The 19,513-nt window shown below is 43.3% G+C and overlaps 1 protein-coding gene across 2 annotated transcripts in view; it reads right to left on the bottom strand.

Moving 5' to 3' along the window:
• Window positions 1–19,513, bottom strand: part of ncor1 (nuclear receptor corepressor 1) — an 84,118-nt gene that overhangs the window by 23,037 nt on the left and 41,568 nt on the right. For both annotated transcript variants that reach the window (XM_083762085.1, XM_083762086.1), the window contains exons 15-19: window positions 13,365–13,501; window positions 11,949–12,247; window positions 7,502–7,567; window positions 1,775–1,911; window positions 1,563–1,662 (exon numbers count right to left, since the gene is read on the bottom strand). In XM_083762085.1, coding sequence (XP_083618211.1) covers window positions 1,563–1,662; window positions 1,775–1,911; window positions 7,502–7,567; window positions 11,949–12,247; window positions 13,365–13,501 — 739 coding nt within the window. The remainder of the gene's footprint in view (window positions 1–1,562; window positions 1,663–1,774; window positions 1,912–7,501; window positions 7,568–11,948; window positions 12,248–13,364; window positions 13,502–19,513) is intronic.

The following is a 19,513-nucleotide window of genomic DNA, read 5'->3' as shown; positions in this document are numbered from 1 at the left end:
CAGACTTGTGTGAGTTTCTACTCCATTAGAAGTTGCAAGCTAGAACATTGACCAAGTCTTCAGAAGCAGTTCAGATCTTTTAAAGCACTACCTTTCCACCTCTTTTTCTGTCTGATAACCTTTACCTCTAATTTAAAACCAAACAGTCGGTAGCGAACAAAGGCTGAATCTTTTTATAATTCACTTGTACCTCTCAGGATTAAAACATTATGAACCAAGTACAAAGATTGAGAACTGAAAACATTGAACCTGTGACATCCCCAATATTCATGCAGACCTCAAGTGTGAGCAGAATAAAATGCGTGACAGTGACAAATCATAATACAAGTTTCAGAATTCAGATCATATTATCACAGTGACTTATATTGAAGCCTGACTAGTAGGAATAGTATAGGAAGTGTAATTTTCTTAAAGATTTATTTTTGGCCTTTTACCTCCATTGATAGTTATTAGTGAAGATGGACAGGAAAGTGGGAGAGAGAGGGAGAGAGAGAGAGAAGGGGAGAGTCATGCAGCAAAGGTCGTCATGAACAGGACTCGAACACACGACGCGCCGCCAGGCCAGAGCCCACACGTGGCATGTGCCCGGACCACCAGGCCAGCGGGCACCCTAGGAAGTGTAATTTTAACAAAATCCATGCACTCTGAAACAGGGAAGGGATGGCCGTTTTTAGCCAAAGGAGTGAATTTTGTGCAAAACTAATGCTTGGAAGGGATTCAGAATCATGAAAACCCCCTAGTTTGAAATGTCACATGCTACTTAAAGCAAAAAGGACATTTTTGCCTGCCATAGGATGTTAATGTTTGCCCAATACTGACAGCGGGTCAACAAGTGGATTCATGAATGTATGGATATAGACAATATTTTAGGGCCAATAAAAAAAGACTATATACCAAATTTCCCACCTGTCCACCTCGGCTGCCGGACTGTAAACATGCAGAGACTTTACCTGGGTCACATCGTCCTCTGATACTTCAATATGTTTTAACGTGAAATAATAATCCTGTACCGTGTATTGTTTTGTTTCATTAGCGCGAGCGTGACAAAATAGGCTGCAGCTTGTTATTGTTCCGCTGCTGCTGCTCTGAACACATGGTAATGGTAAAGATACCAAGGATTCGAAAATGACGTTACTGTTATGCTACGCAACACGGAAGTAACAGACTTGAAGCAGTTTATAAACCACAGTCAGTGACGCGGCCATTAACGAATCCTTGGTATTTTCATTCAACCGGACAGTCAACTTTTCACTGCCGTTTGCAAAATCCTGGTGACGGTCAGGAAAACTTGGGATTCCCTCGCGTACCAGTGGGACATGTCCCGCGGACCAGTGGTTGGGAACCTCTAGTTTAATGCAATCAGATAGGACTTTTCTGTTTAGACGTATGGGCTGTCAAGGCTCCCCACTCAGAAGGCATTCCTGCATAACTTCTGGGTATAATGATGATGTCATGCGCATACACTCTATAAAGCTGATTCTGAAAAGTGACATGTATGTGTGTGTGTGTGTGTGTGTGTGTGTGTGTGTGTGTGTGTGTGTACATGTAATCATGTCTCTGACCTTCACTGTCATCTGGGTTGTCCTCATCCTCATCAGCTGATGCCGAGGCTAGACCCTCGCCCTGCAGTGCCCTTGCATCAGCCCGAGCTCGCCGTGTGTCCTGGAAGAAGCAAATACAGAATGTTAGCATACTATGTTAGCAGAATATGAACATAGCCATCATGCTTTTGCATTGATGTCAGTTCCACAGACTATATAAATGTGTTACTCACCTGCTTGTGCTGCTGGAGCAGGTTGTCCAAGTTATGACGTCTCTTGTAATTGAAATAGAAGTTCTTGCACTGAGCCTCACTTTTGGAGCCCACCATTTTGGCAATGGCCGTCCAGTTGCGTCCATGCTCAACGAGTCCTAATGGGAGATGGAAGAAGACAATATTCAGCATAGGCAAATAAGCAGATCCATGCTCAAAGCTTGAGTACAAATGGACATAACTCAATATACTTTTCATGTTAATATAAACATACAGTATACATTATTCAATTGTGAAACGCATTGCTACAAAAGAATAAAATACAGTATAGCCATTTTAAACAGGATTTATCTCCTGTGACTAAAGCACCGTACTACAGCACTACAGCATACTGTATATACAGTAACAAGTGAAACATGTTGCTAGTGATTGCTGATGTACTGCCCTATCCTGACCGATGCTAAGCTCACAATCAGCTTTGATTATCTCAATAAACCGTTTTAAGCCTACACTTACAAGTTGCAATGGCCCTTAAAGGCTGCCAATTACCTTTGGCATTAAGAGTGTTTCTCCTCCAAAACCTGAACGACTATTCTCTCTCTATACCCATCCTGCAATGCTAGTCTCTTTCTTCTGCACTGAGCTAAAGAACGCTGGTGCTTTGACAAATTGCCATATAGTGGAGGGCAAGTCCCATATTACTGTTACAGCTAAATTAATGGGGTTGTTGGGACTATTAGCCACTTAAGCCCCTATATACCTTGTTGTACAACGAATAGTGAAAATAGCCGATCTATAAGCTCACAGTGCGTTGTGACGCTTGCAGATTTGATCAATTTTATTGTACACCCCATGAATGTACTCGTACATTCATGTGACAAGACAGAAAGAAAGAGAGACAGACAGACATGATTTTCTTTTTACATTTTCGCCTGTAATGACATGGCCAAAATAGGGAAGCCAGATTGAAAGTGGTTAAGACCGCAATCTAGCTTGGAGTGCCTTAAACACACAGTTTGTACAGTATGTCACGTGCCTGGGCCTCATTTGTTTTGTGATTATGCGTTATATCCCCCTGAGGACATCACTTATCCCAAAGGCCTGGCAGTCTGGCAGCACTAGGAACTGTACATTCTCTCTAGCTTCAAGTAGCTCCCAATCATTCTGAGAGGCAGCATTGGTACATTACGCGTCTAACCTTTGTTCATGTATCAGCCATAAAATGTCCATAAATACTCTCAACAATCCACCGTGTTAATACCTCCACTACCTCCTCCACACTACAACTCTGTGTGGGAGTCCCCGGGGGGTCCCCGGAAGTTCCAGACCCACAGAAACACAGCCAGCGTGCCGGCCCGGTTCCGGGGAGCCGTCGCGTGTCCGAAACGGTCGAGAAATGACAGAGTTACCGTGTGGGTGTCCCTCTACTGTAGTGTACTGTCACTGTACTGTACTGTACTGTACTGTACGGTCTGTCACACCCGAAATTAAATACAGTTAATATATGTGTGTGTGTGTGTGTGTGTGTGTGTGTGTGTGTGTGTGTGTGAGGCTGTGCAACAGTGACACTGTTGCACAATGTTATTTTCGTGCTCGGACACAGCCAGGGAGTAGGGACACACATAGCTGTCTATAGGGGTGGTTGCACCACTCAAAAACCATCCAGCTCGGGCTTCGGCTGAGGTTTTGGCTGAAGCGGCGAGCCGGCCCATGTCCGAAACGGTTGAGAAATGACAGAGCTACAATGTGGGGGTCCCCAGGGGGTCCCTATACTGTACTGTCACACCCAGAATCATCATATATACAGTTAATGTGTGTGTGTGTGTGTGTGTGTGTGTGTGTGTGTGTGTGTGTGTGTGTGTGTGTGTGTGTGTGTGTGTGTGTTAGGCTGTGCAACAGTGACATATTTTCGTGCTCAGACAGACCCAGCCAGTCAGCCAGCCAGCCAGCCACCCACGGACACACAAAGATGGCTTATAAATGTTAGATTTGTCTTCTTGGATGTATTATATTTTCTGCCTGGGATGAATCCATCATGTGGGTCAGCTGCATCACACACTGCAACAAATCTGCATGAGATGTTCCTCACGTGGCCTTGCATCAAAACACTCACATGTCAAACTCAAGTCTTCCAACTAAACATGAGAGCATGACCAACCAACAAAAACTTCATATAAACAAATTAAAACATAACAGCACATTTCCCCTCTGTGCTTATTATTGCAACATTACAATTATTACTAATACAATTACAACATGACCAAATATAATGGCTAGAAAGTGAGCTTCATAAGATTGCGGGACAATATACACAGCCATCTTTACTTTCGGTTTCTTCACCGATATAGAAACATAGGTTTTTCTGAAAACTGGCATGATTTAGAAGACATTAGTAGATTCAGTTATCAGGTCTAAATGGGTTAACATCGAAGCGCAGATCGAAAATGTTAAATTCAGCACAGGCTTGTATTGTTGTTTCGATCAATCTTTTAATTTTACCACTACACTGAACCTACAGACGTCTGTAGGATCAAAGGACTACCTTCACATTTTTATACGATGTTTGGAAAACGGAAATAGATCATAATTGACCATTTTGATGGTAAGTTTACATGACCGAGTGCTGGCCCCAGAGCTACAGTGGAGGGGGAGGTCACAGATGGCGCTAGGGACAGCAAGTGTACAGGGACATATCTGACATGTTCCAAACATTACTTCTCCCAGCTGGTGTGCGATCACATAGCTTCACTGGAGTATTACTTTCCAACCACCAAAGACCGACAAAGTACGAACCAGTGAAATTATTTTCTGTCGAAGATACAATGATATTTAGTTACAATATATATCATTATCGTTTGCAAAAATATTGATGACATGAAAGTGGTCCTTGGTGCAAAAAAGGTCAAGACCCCTGCCTAGAGCAGGGGTTCTCAACGTTTTTGGCTGGGGACCCCCGAAAATGCTTTGGCCATGTCTCGCGACGCCTGCCCTGCCCCCCCTCCCCACCACCAATAAAAATTGACTGCTAATAATAGAGAAAATACATCATAAACCAGATATATCATTATTAAAGGAAATGTTATGCATGCACTGTGTACTATATAAACTCTAATTTTCCATTTTCCAGCCATTCTGTTGCAAAAAAACCCGAAAAAAATAACCTCCCAAAATAATCTCCCATATTGAGAACCCCTGGCCTAGAGGACTGAATCGGAAGTTATTTGCAGGTGGCAATTCATTCTTAGAGGGCCAAGTGTCTGCACCTCGATCACACAAGTACTGTATATTTACAAATAGTAGCCCTGCCAAAAATAGTCGCCCACTACCTAATAATTGCCGGGGGTCTGACACCATTTTGCACATTAAACGCCTCGTCCAAATAAACGCCATGACAGAAAATAGAAGATCTACACATCACACACATGAACGCGTCGCAGCTGTATTGTCAGTGCGGGACTTGCCACATAGCCCAAAAATAATTAAAATTATTATCATTGGGTGTATAAATCATATTTTTTTATGCCTCTATCAAACGATACGGAGAGAAGATAGTGTCGGGACTTGGAGGCAGACATGGCATGCTGATAGGAAATTAAAGATGTTCTACTTCCACTCGCAATTTCGGTGGCATTTAAAATACCGTACTTATTCCTTCACTAATCCAATGAAATAAAATAAAATACTGGTAGTTTCTTCTTAGAGCGTATGACGCAAACGTCCGGTAATAGTGTCCAAGCGGCACCTCAGTGCGGCTGTAAAGTTCATGTGTAACACTGCGTTGTGGCACTGGAATTAAGATATTGTGATTGTCATTACATTATCTTTAATCAGCAACATGTGGGTGATAGCCTACTTACAGTATGTGTATCAAATGTGGCTTTATTTAAATGGGGGCTACAGGCAGCTTTGCGGTTCCTCAGTGCCGTTTTCCCCTACGCAGTCAGAGCATTTAGTGGCTCATTATTAAGTGTTAATAATGAGGGAGCTTTCATGCAGCGTGAGTGCATGTGTTTGATCACGTGCACACGTGCGCTCAAAATTTGTGATATGTTTTTGCAGTCTTTTTCAGTATTTCTTATTTTTTTGGCCTATTCGCGGCCGCCTACAAAAAAGCTCATACTGTGGTGGCTGGTCATGAGTGTGTGGTGGCCCGCCACACACTCATGCATATAGGGGAAGCACTATCAAAGACTTTGCCTGCAATGTATATTTACCGTATCTTATAATTTTGCACACAAAAATACATGCTGGACAGGAACTGTAACCAAATGGCGGCCCGGTGTAGGCCGGTGCAAAAATAATTAGCCTGCTGCAAGCCTGCAAACAGCCTCCTCTTTTCTTTTTTTTTAACTCTTTCCATGCCACATAGTTGCGTCCTGTGCCTGGCCGCCTTTGCACTCAAAACACCATGGAAACACAAGGTGTTGGCACAGAATCCCGATCCGCCATCTTTGAGCCACTCTGGGCATCGAAGATTTTTCTTTTAAGTCCAAATATTGCCTAATTGCCAATCCAGGCGCGGATGGAGAAAAGATTGAGAAAAACACAGCTAAAGATAGTGGTTATAGCAGGAGTGAATAGAGGGGACATTTTTGGATCGCCAACCATTGGAAAATGAAATCGTCTCCTATGGAAAAAACACTCGCCTACAGTTAGTATAATCGAGGATCGTCTACTCTGTACCAAAGTTCAATGCTTTTCTACAGTACTAAAGAAATTCCACAGGCCTAACAAATGATCAGTGACTACAAAACATAACTAATCACTGTATGTCAACATTACGGCAGCAGGTCTTTCCCTAGTAGCTACTAGCTAGCATACGTTTGTGTGTAATCATTTACCAAAACCAATGGTAACATTTCAGATCTATTCAAACAACATACAGAAGAGGAAATTACATGCAGCCACAATTAATGACAGTTTTTTTACATAACCAATGGTGGTTTCTGTGCCCTCAGGGAGAACTTCTGATTTCGGTGCAGGGTCTGGTATTTATTAGACTTGTTTAAACACTCACCCTTACACAGATTAACGTCTTACAACATTGCACTACAGGAGGGCAGTGTTAACTGTGTGTTGATAAGGTCTGACCGGCCATGAGTAGTAGCTAGGCAACAATGAATTATAAATCTGACACAATGTATGATACAGGACTGGATTCTTTCAAAAGTAACATTTTCATTCTAAAACTGGAGCCAAATCTTCCAAATCCACACCAGAGTTTCTAAATTAATCCTTTTATTCAATATGCCCAGTTCAAAGCACGTAACCCTTGTGGGCCCCTCCACACTCCACAGTAGGCCATACGTGAGTGTGGGCTTTAGACTGCAGGTTAGCCAGCCAGTGACTTCAGCAGTGCAGTCCGAGGGCAGGACCAGATCAGCACGAATATTTCAAAGAATCAAAGGAGTCACATGTAAACTGAAATGTTAGAAAGGCTGACAAAGTGTTTACACGTTAATAATAGATAGCAATCCTTGACGAAGTCCCTATCACGCTCTTCTGCATCACGAATGGCCTTAATAGTTCACGGCATACAGGGCATTGCAGCTGCAACAGTAAAAACACTCACTGAATCCGTTCATCTTGGCCTGAAGCATCCATTTAACCACAGTCAAGTGGCTTGTGTGTGTGTGTGTGTGTGTGTGTGTGTGTGTGTGTGTGTGTGTGTGTGTGTGTGTAGTGTACATGCACACAAAAAAGGCAGGGGAAGGCAAGACGGAGAGAGAGAGAGAATCAGAAGCCTACCTTTTTTGGCAACTTCCATCTCCTCCTCGGTCCAGCGAGAAGTTTCTCCCGTTTCAATAGTGCCAGCTAAATCACAAAGATAAAAGATAGACAGGCCCCATCAGTACTGGCAGATAGGAAGAGAAAGATATTGAGAGAGAGAGACAGAGAGAGAGAGAGAGAGAGGGGAATATAGGGACAGAGAGAGCAACAGTCCGCTCCCCAACCGTCTCCTTCTCATGGCCACTAATCTAAAAATCTGTTTACATTCAGGGGCTGCAGAGACCTGCCCCTCGCTCACTCGTTCGCTAACTCTCTCTAAGCCTGTTCTCCGCCTTTTCTCTCACGCTCTCTCTCCCTCTCTCTCTCTCTCTATCTATCCACTTCAGCAGCTCAGAACAATCCTCCCCCTCTCTGACACACAAGGGGAGGGACCTCTGGTCAGCTGATACAGCGCCAGACAGCAGGGGTAGGGGGGAGGGGGAGGGGGGGGGGGGTGAAAAGCCATGCCTCCTTCTTTGGGATATGGCCTTGGATGGAGACAAACACACAGAACAGCCAGCCCAACCCCCCTTATCCACTGTAACACTGTCCCTAAACGCACACACGCACGCACATCACGCACAAACACTGACCCTGCCCACAAAACCAAATTCACAGAATGCAACTGCAGTTAGTGACGTGGAGCCGACTGGGACTATAACCTATCCAATTACAGACACCACCAGTTACATACAGCACCTGTCCAGTTACAGACACCACCTATTCACTTACACACACCGCCTACTCACTTACAGACACAACACACTATACCTGTCCAATTACACCTTACAGACACCATATTTATAGAGAATATATAAATAAATAAATATATTTTATTTTATATATAAATACGGTATATAAACTGTGTGTCTGTCTGTGTGTGTGTGTGTGTGTGTGTGTGTGTGTGTGTGTGTGTGTGTGTGTGTGTGTGTGAGAGAGAGAGAGAGAGAGAGAGAGAGAGAGAGAAAGTGCATAAAGTTGAACTCTTCTCAGACTTCCTTTAATGAGAAATTGCTGCGATTTTGTTGCCAGGCATCTTGCCTCTTCATGTTCCTCATTGTACCCCAGCCACCATTGTAAATGAATGACTGCTGGTCGCTTCATTGTTTCTGGTGTGACCACATGGTACAGTAGCTATACAGGTGACGTCTGTATTGTAACCAGACAGGTGGTTTCTGTAACTGGACAGGTTGGTGTCTGTGACTGGACAGATGGCATCTGTAATACGTAGGTGGTTCCTGGAATGAGACAGGCTATTGTTCAAATCAGGGGTGGGGGGGGACTGACAGTGAACCCTGGCCCACTCTTCCCCTCTATGGCACTCATTGAGATTGAGTAAACATTTCAACAAATATAGCAGCATATGAACCTTTGACATTTGCCCCCCCTCTAAAGATGCGGAGATCCTTTCACACTGTTTAGTCAGCTCCTTACAGAAGGCCAGGCAGTCCGTTCAAACCCATGTCAAATGCATGTATACTTGACTGGACTGCCTTCTCCCATGGCTGAGGACTCGCTCACATGTTCCACTAATCCCCATGACCGTTTAAGCCCCCGTGAGGTGGTCCTTAATCTCAGCAGTCTTTTTATTTTTTATTTTTTTGAAGACATGGAGTTATAAAACAGATGGGGGTGTCTACCAACAATGTAACACCTAACCTCATGACAACATATCCCCCCACCCAAAACCACCCATCAAGCCTCTCCCCATGACCACTAACAAGATCAAACCACCGCCATCCACTTCTGAGGAAAACCTTGGCACGGGGGGGGGGGGTTACTGGAGAACAGCATGCGCACAAACACCCACACATTGAATCTACTCAGTGGTCACTGAGTAGATTTGCACCTGACCGACAAATTGCACCTGACTGACAAAGGTAATAGCTAAATCCCTGATGTAACCAAGGAGCTGGCCATAGGGGTCAGTCACAGTCAGGGTTACGAGGTTGGAAGGACATGGCAGTCCACATGAATCACATTGTTGGACATGTATGGGTCAAGCAGACTGTTGAGAGAAGTGCACCACAGCAGACGAGGAGCGCATGTGATGAATACACACACACGTGCACGCAGTGTAGGACAGTATGCACAATTACAACAGCATGATAGCTAAGCTGATACCCCCTATCAGCTATTATTAGGATGTTCTCTTCAATTAGCATGTTCTCTAGTAGCACATATTGCCAAACGGCACTAAACAACTCTAATCATTGTTAAGCAAAACTGTCACGGAGGTTCTGCTTTTGCCATATGAGGCCGCGTGGCTCAGCGGTCCAGGCACCTTGGCTGGTAATCCAGTCTGGCCACGGCCTTTACTGCATGTCACCCCCCATTTCTCTCCCCATTTCCTGTCAGCCTACTGTCTGTCCCTCCATAAAAAATATAAAAATAAAGGCGAAAGCCACAAAAAAAAAGTAAAAAACATAAAAATATATATATATATGCACACCTGCCCGATCGGGCAACCCGGTAGCAAACTTCACCTGCCCAACCATATTTTGTACCTGCCCCGGGCAGGCGTTAGTGCCAACCCCTGTTCTCTAAGCTTCCTTGGTTGGTCAGTGTTCTCTTCTTTGGTTTTTGGCGCATTTCTCTGGCACTGGCGCCACAATCTCCCCTAGAGGGCTGGGCAGTAATGTGTTACAAAGGGTGCCCTGAGAGCACCTTGAGCTGCCGCTGACAAAACAACAGACATCATCAAAGGGGGCTCTCAAAGCGTAAGGACGATATCAGTGTCTCGTGTGCATGGCCCCGGGAACCATGACAACGGCTCACTTTGCCATGGTGATGATTAGCTCTAGACGGACAGGGGGGGAGGCTTTGGAGTGCTGGGTGACTATGCATTCAGGGTCAGCGAGTGAGTGTGTGAACCTGGTGAACCACCTAGCCACTCCCCAGAAAACAGAGACTTATGGGGGGGTGTGAGGGCTTACAATTTCATGATGAAAATAAAGATGTTTTGAAAGCCTCAGAGTGTAGTTCTGTATGACTTCTCGGCATTGTGAGATTATGTTACCCACTAAACCCTAAACTGTACTGTAGTTGACTGAGGTCCTCCCAACCCCCAGGGCTCTATAACCGGCCTGCTTTTTTCAAAAAACTTTGTTCTACACAAATATTAAATTCTATGGCATAGTGTCTTTATAGGGCTCCATCTTGCGCCACCCTTATACCTTATCCCTAAACTTATTTGCAATTTTTTACTATTTTGAAAATCATTTAAAAATATGTACGTTGTGAGCTTGTAGATCAGCTATTTGAACTATTTTAAAAGGTTTTTTTTAATAGTAAAAAATGGCAAATAAGTTTTGGGATAAGGGTTTAAGGGGTGGCACAAGATATATTTTATTCTATGATGATGTACGATAAGAGCGCCCCTCACTTCACACGGGTGTGATTTTTGTCACTCCGAAATGCTTCACTGAAGTAAAATGCCAATGTAAAAGCTCACAATTCGTCACATCAGCCATTTTCGCCGAATGTTCACCTCAGAATAGGCATGCTGGGTTCATGTGGTTAAGCTGTGCCATTCTCGGTTGTGAACTGTAAAGCATCCCCCAATTGTGTATAAAATACTTGTATGCCATTCCAGGAAAAAAAGACTGGATAAATAGAAGTGATGACTGATAAAACAACTCGTCTCTTGTTGCAACTACCCACACACTCATGCGATCCTTGTATAAATGGGATCATTCTCATATAAACTCATTTCAGTACTTAATACAATAAGGCCAAAGTCAGGATGTTGTTGTCCTGTGATACGCCAGCCTCTTGGAGCCTTGTCAGTGACAACAATCTTATTATGATCCACAACAACCCATGATTCAACCTATGATTTAGCTGGAAAACCCTATTGGACATCATGATGCGATGCCGGTGAACGGACCTCACTCAAGGCAGGTGAAGGACAGATGAGGGTAATTGTTTAGGTCAGTATTAACACTGATGAATGTGTAAGCTCCCAGAGCACCCAGAGCACGTTGTATGGACTCAATCATCAAACAATGACAACTCTTCTCCTATAAATCCCACATATGTTTACTTAATACTGTATACTACTAAGTACATTGACGCTGCGTAGCGCTGTCTATGCAAGATGATGTATGAAGTACATACATAGCTTGCGTAGACAATGCTGGTAATCATGTTATAGCATCATGGCGCTGAGATGAAAACGCTTTCAACATGTGGTGAATGTGGGCACGAGAAATTCCAGTCAGTGTTCAGGAAGGTCCGACAAAATATTAAGGGTGATTAATTAATAGTTTTTAGATCGAGCTTGTAATAGCATGTTGATCATCATCCTCAACATTAATGATGGACTGTTATCAATTATTAGACACCATTTTAACTGGGGAACACAGCACAATGTGGTGGGGGGGAGGGAGAGACAGCAAATGATATGGAAGCTGCGGAGGCTTACCTTTATTTGCGTCCAAGGCAGATACTGGGGTTTGGGGTTTGGCAGGCTCCTTCATGGCCTTGAGGGCTGGCTCAGTTTTGGGGGTCTGTGGCGTTTCAGGCATGGCAGGCTCAGGGGCCGCCGGGGGAGGCGGCTCCTCGGCCGCCACAGTCGCGGCCTCGTTGGCCATGGAACGGGTGGTGATCCTTCGATTGCGGCGGCCCTGGCTGTTGGCAGTCTTCCTGCCACGCGGTGTGTTCGGCTCCTTTCCGTCCTCGTCCTCCCCGGCGTCACACTTGTCTTTGTCCTTGCCAATGTCCCTGTGGCAAAGACAAGAGAAAGTGCATATGTGAATAAACACCATTGGTCCTACGGTTCCCAGTTGTTAGTTCTCTTCTTTAGGGTGTACACTAATACCAAATTCTCCCTGTTGGAAATGACCCACCACAATCAAGGATTATTATCAACATGCATCTTTACTGAGATGATGATGATGAAGATCTTGGACAGCTCAACCAAAAGTGTTGCATTTAACCCATTTAGGACCGGAACCCATTTGGGGATTTTTACCTTTCAATCCGGGAACCCTTTGTGGGGTAGTTGTTGCTAAGTACAGTATAACAGAAATAACATCGCATGGATGCACCTGGGACGTATCCTCAGTGATGTATCCCAAGGTCATCAGGGTTTCTGGTCTCTCGAACATCATACCCAATCATACCGCACCCAGACCTGTGCGTTGCACCAGACTCCCAGCACCAGGCACTTCATTCAGGAGTGGTGGATTATAATGGCCCTGCTAAAGGCCTCACCAAGGGTTTTGACACGGGCTGGGGCGCTAACCCATACTGTTCACCCGGTATAGCAACATCATTATTTTGTACATTTTGAATAAATATTTGATTATTATTACTTATGTATTTGCTTTCAGAAAACAGCTTTCAGTTAACTTTAAATAACTTAACCTGTGTCAGTTTGTCTGTGCATCCAACTGTTGGAGCTTGGATGTCGTCCAACTAAACGGTCTGAAACTTGCCGTGCGTGTCCCATATGAACTGGGGCCAAGGAGGGGTACAGGGCCCAATGGCAATTGGATCAGACCAACGTTTCCGAGAACCAACAAAACGTGTCTGAATTTGTTTGTATTAGTTTGTTTTGGGGAGTGTGGGCACCGTCTTCCCTGATTGGACAACCCAAAGTGGTAGCAAGAAGCAAAACGCGATGCGTGTGGAGCTGACAACGGGTCCTGGTAAACATAAGATACCAGGACTATTGCACAACGGGTAGGGCGTGTATTCCCGATTTGCATGGCACCTGAGTAAGGCACCAATCTAGATAATTATTATGTTTTCACCCATAATGACATGCTCAAAATAAGGAGGCCAGGTTGAAATTGGTTCATTTAAAACATCAATGGACAGACCCGTTCTCACTCACCTGCTGTCCTCCTTCTCATCTTTCTCTTCCTCGTCCTTCTTTTCCTCTTCCTCTTTTTTCTCAGACGACTTCTCAGACTTCTCCTCCTCGTTTTTGTCGTCTGACTTGTCTTGTTCGTGTGAGGGACGTGTGATTTGCTGGGGGGGGGGGGGGAAAGTGGTTGGTTGCCATGGGAACATATGTTTTTCCGTTGTGGCAAAGAACTTGGTGAATAGGCATTATAGTACTCAAGATACTTACACACACGTTGTTTTGTGCACTTAATTTGCCCCAAAATATATATCTTTCGAACAAGTGTTTGATCACGAGTACACCCACACAGAACGTGACTATTAAAGGGATATTTCACTTTCAATAACAGTTTGGGTCATTTCATCATTTTTTTAATGAAAAGATCAAAATATATGAACCATAAATGGAAAAACGTAATTGAACATCTCACGTATTAGAAGGACAATATCAGTCACCAGAACCAAGGATGGGTGTTTTCAATTATTTTTCAATTATTGTGTTTAAAATGTAGTTTGAAGTTACACTGGGTTTGTATAGGAAGGGGGCCGGGCAGCTATAATAAATTAAATACTGAATCAAGCAACTTAAAAACTGTTGTTGTTCAAATAAGACTGAGTAGACGATGAAATGACCCACAGCAATAAAGCAACTGAATTAGATTTTTTACCGTAAATAAAACCTGTATGAGGCATCAACTATATGAATAGTTAAGCCCTATTTTACTTTACTTGGTGTCAGTCAAGAGCAGTCTGTTGAGCGTAATGTTCTGTGTCGAGAACAGCATGGACATCCCACAGGGAGTCAGGGACATCCCTGTACAGAGAGAATTGTCTGGTAGTTTACAGGTCTCTAGAACAGTAGTCAGTTAACTTTCCATCCCTCTAATGGATTAATCTCCAGGGGTGAGGAAACATCACTGTAGATCTCTTTTTCTTGCCTGATTTAGCATATTGCTCATGCTGCTGTTTTGAGCACCGTTTCACTTTTTTGACTTTGCTGTTCTTTGTCAAATGAAGCTTTCATTCTCCCGGTGCAGAAATGTGTCTTCTGCAGAAGAACATGCATTCATTAGGCCAATAAGACATTTAAGCATATTCAGCTATCTTTTTTTATAAATGGCTAACCCGCTAACCATTGGCATCCCTAGTCTAAAGGACTGGGTAGATGTTCACATACAAAAAAGGACCAGGTCAGCTTAATTCTTCAGCCTAGAAGCAGAATGACCCAGTGTGGAGAATGGGAGAAATGTAATAATGTGATGAGGAGCTGTCCTCAGGTTATTTCCCCCTCCAGGCAACACAATTTCCTGACTTGAACTAACAAGACAAGAGATAAAAGAGATGAGGAGCCTGGTCATGCACCCTGTGCAGATACGATTATGGCCATGGCATCCTTTGATGACCGTCACATGATGTCCACAGGAACACTACAACCACCAACAAAGAACATCTATCCATCCATTTATGCTCCCCAATTACAAAATGACAAAAACTGGGTTGTGTCCCAGACAATCCTGTTCACCTCAATACGAAAGACTCAATGGACTTCAACATGACAGTCATTATGATAATAAACAATGATGAAGCGCTGCTCTGTAATACTTTCACAGGAAATTTGCATACGTCAAGCTCTGTTGAGCTCAGACATGATACAGCTTAAATACAAAAACAACATCAGCCCAAAGAAGATCTTAAAAAACAGGTCCGACAGAGTGATTGAGGACAGAGCAACATTCTTTATCATCACTGCTGGCGCGGCACACCACAGAATCCCTCCCCCTGCCTGTTCCATGAAAGCGCTGGAACAAGTCTGGCTATGCCAAGCCAAACATCCCATGCTGGTACCAGATGGGGCCAAGGAATGTGCTTAACTCAATGGTAGCGGCAAAATGACAATGAGGCTCTGCACATGAAATGCCTGGCTCTCATCTTCATACAATAAAGTCTGATACCAGTAAGTTAACAATCCAAAATGTGTTGGAAAGCATCTATCTGCAGCAGTTTGAGTTAGTCATCTTCAGGTGACTTCTAAGTTCTGGGGATAGGAGTTGTTATGTCAGTATCACCTGATTTGACCTTAAGAAACTTGCCTTTCATGAGCAGAAGGTTCAGTAAACAAAATCTATTTGAGGAGAAAATTGCATGCAATAGTGTGTCCAGTTTCCTTTGCCAGGCTCCAAAATTCACACCTTTCTCTTTTATTTTCCCTTTAATTAAGCAGATCCAGATGTGCTAGTGTCTAGTAAATAAAGTCTGTTTTAGCTAAGTGCAGATTTGGGAACCGGGTAGCTCACAGCAGAGCTTTTTCCTGTGCTTTTTCCTGTGGTTAACATTTTCAGTCAGACCCAGGACCAGTGTTGTTTTTGGCAGCACATTTCTATTTTAGTTTTAGTCATAGTCTCTTCAATAGTTTTCACTTCGTTTTAGTCACATTTTAGTCACCTGGAATGTTCTAATGTTTAGTCTAGTTTTAGTCGACTAAATGTCATACGATTTTAGTCGACTAAATCTACAGTTGATTTAGTCGACTAAAATGTGTTTTGACAGGCCTTTATGTCGTTGTAATGACATATTTTACACTTTGGTTGCATGCTGAAAATAGCAGATCTACAATCTTGCAACGCGTCGCAGCGCGACGCGTTGCAAGATTGTAGATCTCTTGTCCACTAGTCCCTTCCTAACATTTTAGTCTAGTTTTTATTTGTTGACGAAATTGTCAGTATATTTAGTCTTAGTTTTAGTCATCATAGATTCGTTTTTATTTCGTTTTAGTCAGTGAAAAAAGGTAGTCGACGACCATTTTTCGTCTTAGTTTTAGTCGACGAAAACAACACTGCCCAGGGCCCATGCACCAGTCAGACCCAGGGCCCATGCACCAGTCAGACCCAGGACCCATGCACCAGTCAGACCCAGGACCCATGCACCAGTCAGACCCAGGACCCATGCACCAGTCAGACCCAGGGCCCATGCACCAGTCAGACCCAGGGCCCATGCACCAGTCAGACCCAGGGCCCATGCACCAGTCAGACCCAGGGCCCATGCACCAGTCAGACCCAGGGCCCATGCACCAGTCAGACCCAGGGCCCATGCACCAGTCAGACCCAGGGCCCATGCACCAGTCAGACCCAGGGCCCATGCACCAGTCGGTGGGTTGCTGTGGCCTGAGTGCTGTAAAAGACAGCGGCAGAATCAGATGCACTCTGACTAATTTCATGCCTCAAGCAGTCTGTACAGCATTTATTTATTTTTTAGTTAAACAAAATCCATAGACCACTTAGCGCTGAGTAGACCCGTTTGGTGTATTCTACAGTAAATTTAACCATACGTATGTGAGGAGTGAGGTGCTGTTCTGGTTGAGTCAGGGAGCGCCTGTGTTTGCTGTGGAGGCAGCTGGCGAGCCATGGCATTCCTGCCTCTGCTCCCCATACCACTTGCGGAACATCCACACAGACCTTCTCCAAAACTCAATGAGGCCCTGTGGTTCTGTGGTTTATGATGTTTTTAGATGAAGCACTTTCCTGACCTGGCCTGAATATTTTGAGTTTTAATTTCCCCCCACTTTTGCTGATTCACAAGACCTATTTGACTTAGGAAATGATATAGAGCCACAGTCCAATCTTCCCTTTCCTACCACAGACCTTCGGCCACCAGAGGAAGTTTAGGAGCCTATCTCTTTCTTCTAACAACTAAGTGACCCTATGATAAATTAAACTAGAAAATTCGCAATTTAAAAAAATTGCAGAGTGTGGTTGCCGCAGTGGCTTACATATGCCCCTCCCACTAGTATTGCCAGCCAATTACAATTTCAAGTCACGCCTTAGATCATGCATAAGTAATTCGGAGGGGATTTAACCCCCGAAATTCATGTTTTTGCGACAAACGGTTACATTTCTCGCATTTGCGGCGCCCCCTATGGATGAAAATGGAATTGCTTTTAGAACTTGGTTGATTGAACCACCCCGGACCTGTGATTGAAATTTGGGATGGATTGGACATTCCGTTCGTGATTTATGGCATTTTTTGTGATATAGGCCCCTCCTACTAACTTCGGAAGACGATTACGACCGAACGATACGCACTTTCAAAATTCTGCGGCTCAGTTTTAATTGGATGGGTCCAGAGATCACGTGTGCCGATTTCTGTGAGATTTGAACGAAATCTGTAGGAGGAAAAGCAAAAAGTGTGTTTTGGACAAAATTCAAAATGGCGGAAAATCTATCATGGCGGAAATGGGCGTGGCCTATATGGGGAGATGCGTCATGACCCAAGGAATCCAGGGAAAAAATAATTTTGATTTTACGACCTACGGTTCAAGAGTTATAAGCCAAAAGGTAAAGTGGGCTGTTATAGCGCCACCATGAGGCCGACCGATAAAATTTTAGGGTTAAATAATTTTAGGGATAATGTTGAATTATCCCTAAAAGTTTTGTAACTATAGTGATTACAGTCTCCGACGAACAAATACTTTTATGTGAATTTTTGCCTTTTCCCATTCATGTCAATGGGGAAATTTAATTCACTAATAAATTCATATCAATTAAACTATACAACATTTCTCTTAACAAAATACAAGCACACGATTCCCGATTTTTCCGGTCAATTTGACATATGGCTCAAGTGCGTACAGCGTACAGTGTGGGAGGTATAAAGCGTCAAAATAAAGACTACTCCAGTGAAAAAATAAAAAGTATAAAGTGTCACAGTTACAAGAGTCTGGTTGCCCATTCGGGCAACCACACTAACTAACAGTGTACAGCATCTCGACTTTAAATGGCATTGTCAAATTTGATTATTCCACAATTAAATTACTGGAAAGAAATGTGTGAAAAGGAAAAGCAAAAGCGTCACAATAGGAAATTAACTAATAAGATGGGGGTACTACTTGCATGTGCACAAATCGGTCAAGCTGTTAAACACACACACACACACACACACACACACACACACACACACACACACACACACACACACACACACACACACACACACACACACACACACACACACACACACACACACACACACACACACACACACACACACACACACACACACACACACACACACACACACACACACACACACCACAAGGTTTACTCAACTTTGCTGACTACTCTAGCCACTTTTCTTTTCAACAGGCCCAAAATAAATACCAGCTGTTCTCCCTTTGGGGTATATGCTAAAATATTACTACGGAGCACAGAAAATGTTTCATAATTTTGTTTGTTTCATAATTTTGTGTCATAAAATATCTTAAATATCTTAAATATGACACAAAATAATAGTTTTTCAACAACAGTAGTAGAGCATAGTTTGGTGAAAACGTGACATAACACAAAAGCCAAAAAGTACTTCATCCATCCAAATTTGGTTTTAAACATTCAAATACCAAAAGGTTAGATTTCTATACTGCAAGCACTCATGTCAGATTGACTGTTTCCCGATTGTCTAGTGAAAGAGATGTCGAAACACGTTAAATAACAAATCTTCTAAATCTAACAGTTTTAATTTGAATACTTTCAATCCCCCGCTGTGGCATTGTGTCACTGTGGCTTTACTACACATTTGATATATTGGGGTTTACAGTTTTACTGTGCCATCATGTAGCAACAGTTGTGTGTGCCATAACAGACTCATGATTGGGATGTGGAGTTGTAGTGTACGCCCATGGTGCACACTATCCTAAGTAGGCTGTAGAAAGCATATTTTGATGTAAACAAGTGTAATACTTTATTGGGTCGTCCACTCACAGTTAACAGTCTTTGTATTGAGTTGTGCTGGAAATGTACTGTAATTCTGCAAACTGTTAATAGATATTTCAATCAATCAATGGCATCATGGCAGCCCAGTTTGTAATACTTGCCAGTAGAATTTAAATCCTTTAATTTCCTGATAAATGTAAAATTTGATCATGGCTTCATTTACATACAAATTACATAAAGTTTCTCCCCAGCTGGTCTGCCCCCATGATTGTAAATAGCTCACTTGGTGAGCACTTTTTGGGCCTCTTGTAAGTGGTAGTCTCCTTGTATTGGATCCCTGGCTCCCCATCTTCTGTCGAGTTTGTTATAATTGTGTTAACTGGTTATGTTTTAATTTATTATGTTTAGCTTTCGAACCCTCTATGTAGGAGAGTGG

The sequence above is a fragment of the Protomyctophum parallelum genome (assembly GCF_964188405.1).
Source record: "Protomyctophum parallelum genome assembly, chromosome: 1".
Taxonomy (NCBI): Eukaryota; Metazoa; Chordata; class Actinopteri; order Myctophiformes; family Myctophidae; genus Protomyctophum; species Protomyctophum parallelum.
The sequence above is the reverse complement of the archived record's forward strand: the minus strand, read 5'-3'. Positions and strand labels throughout refer to the sequence as shown.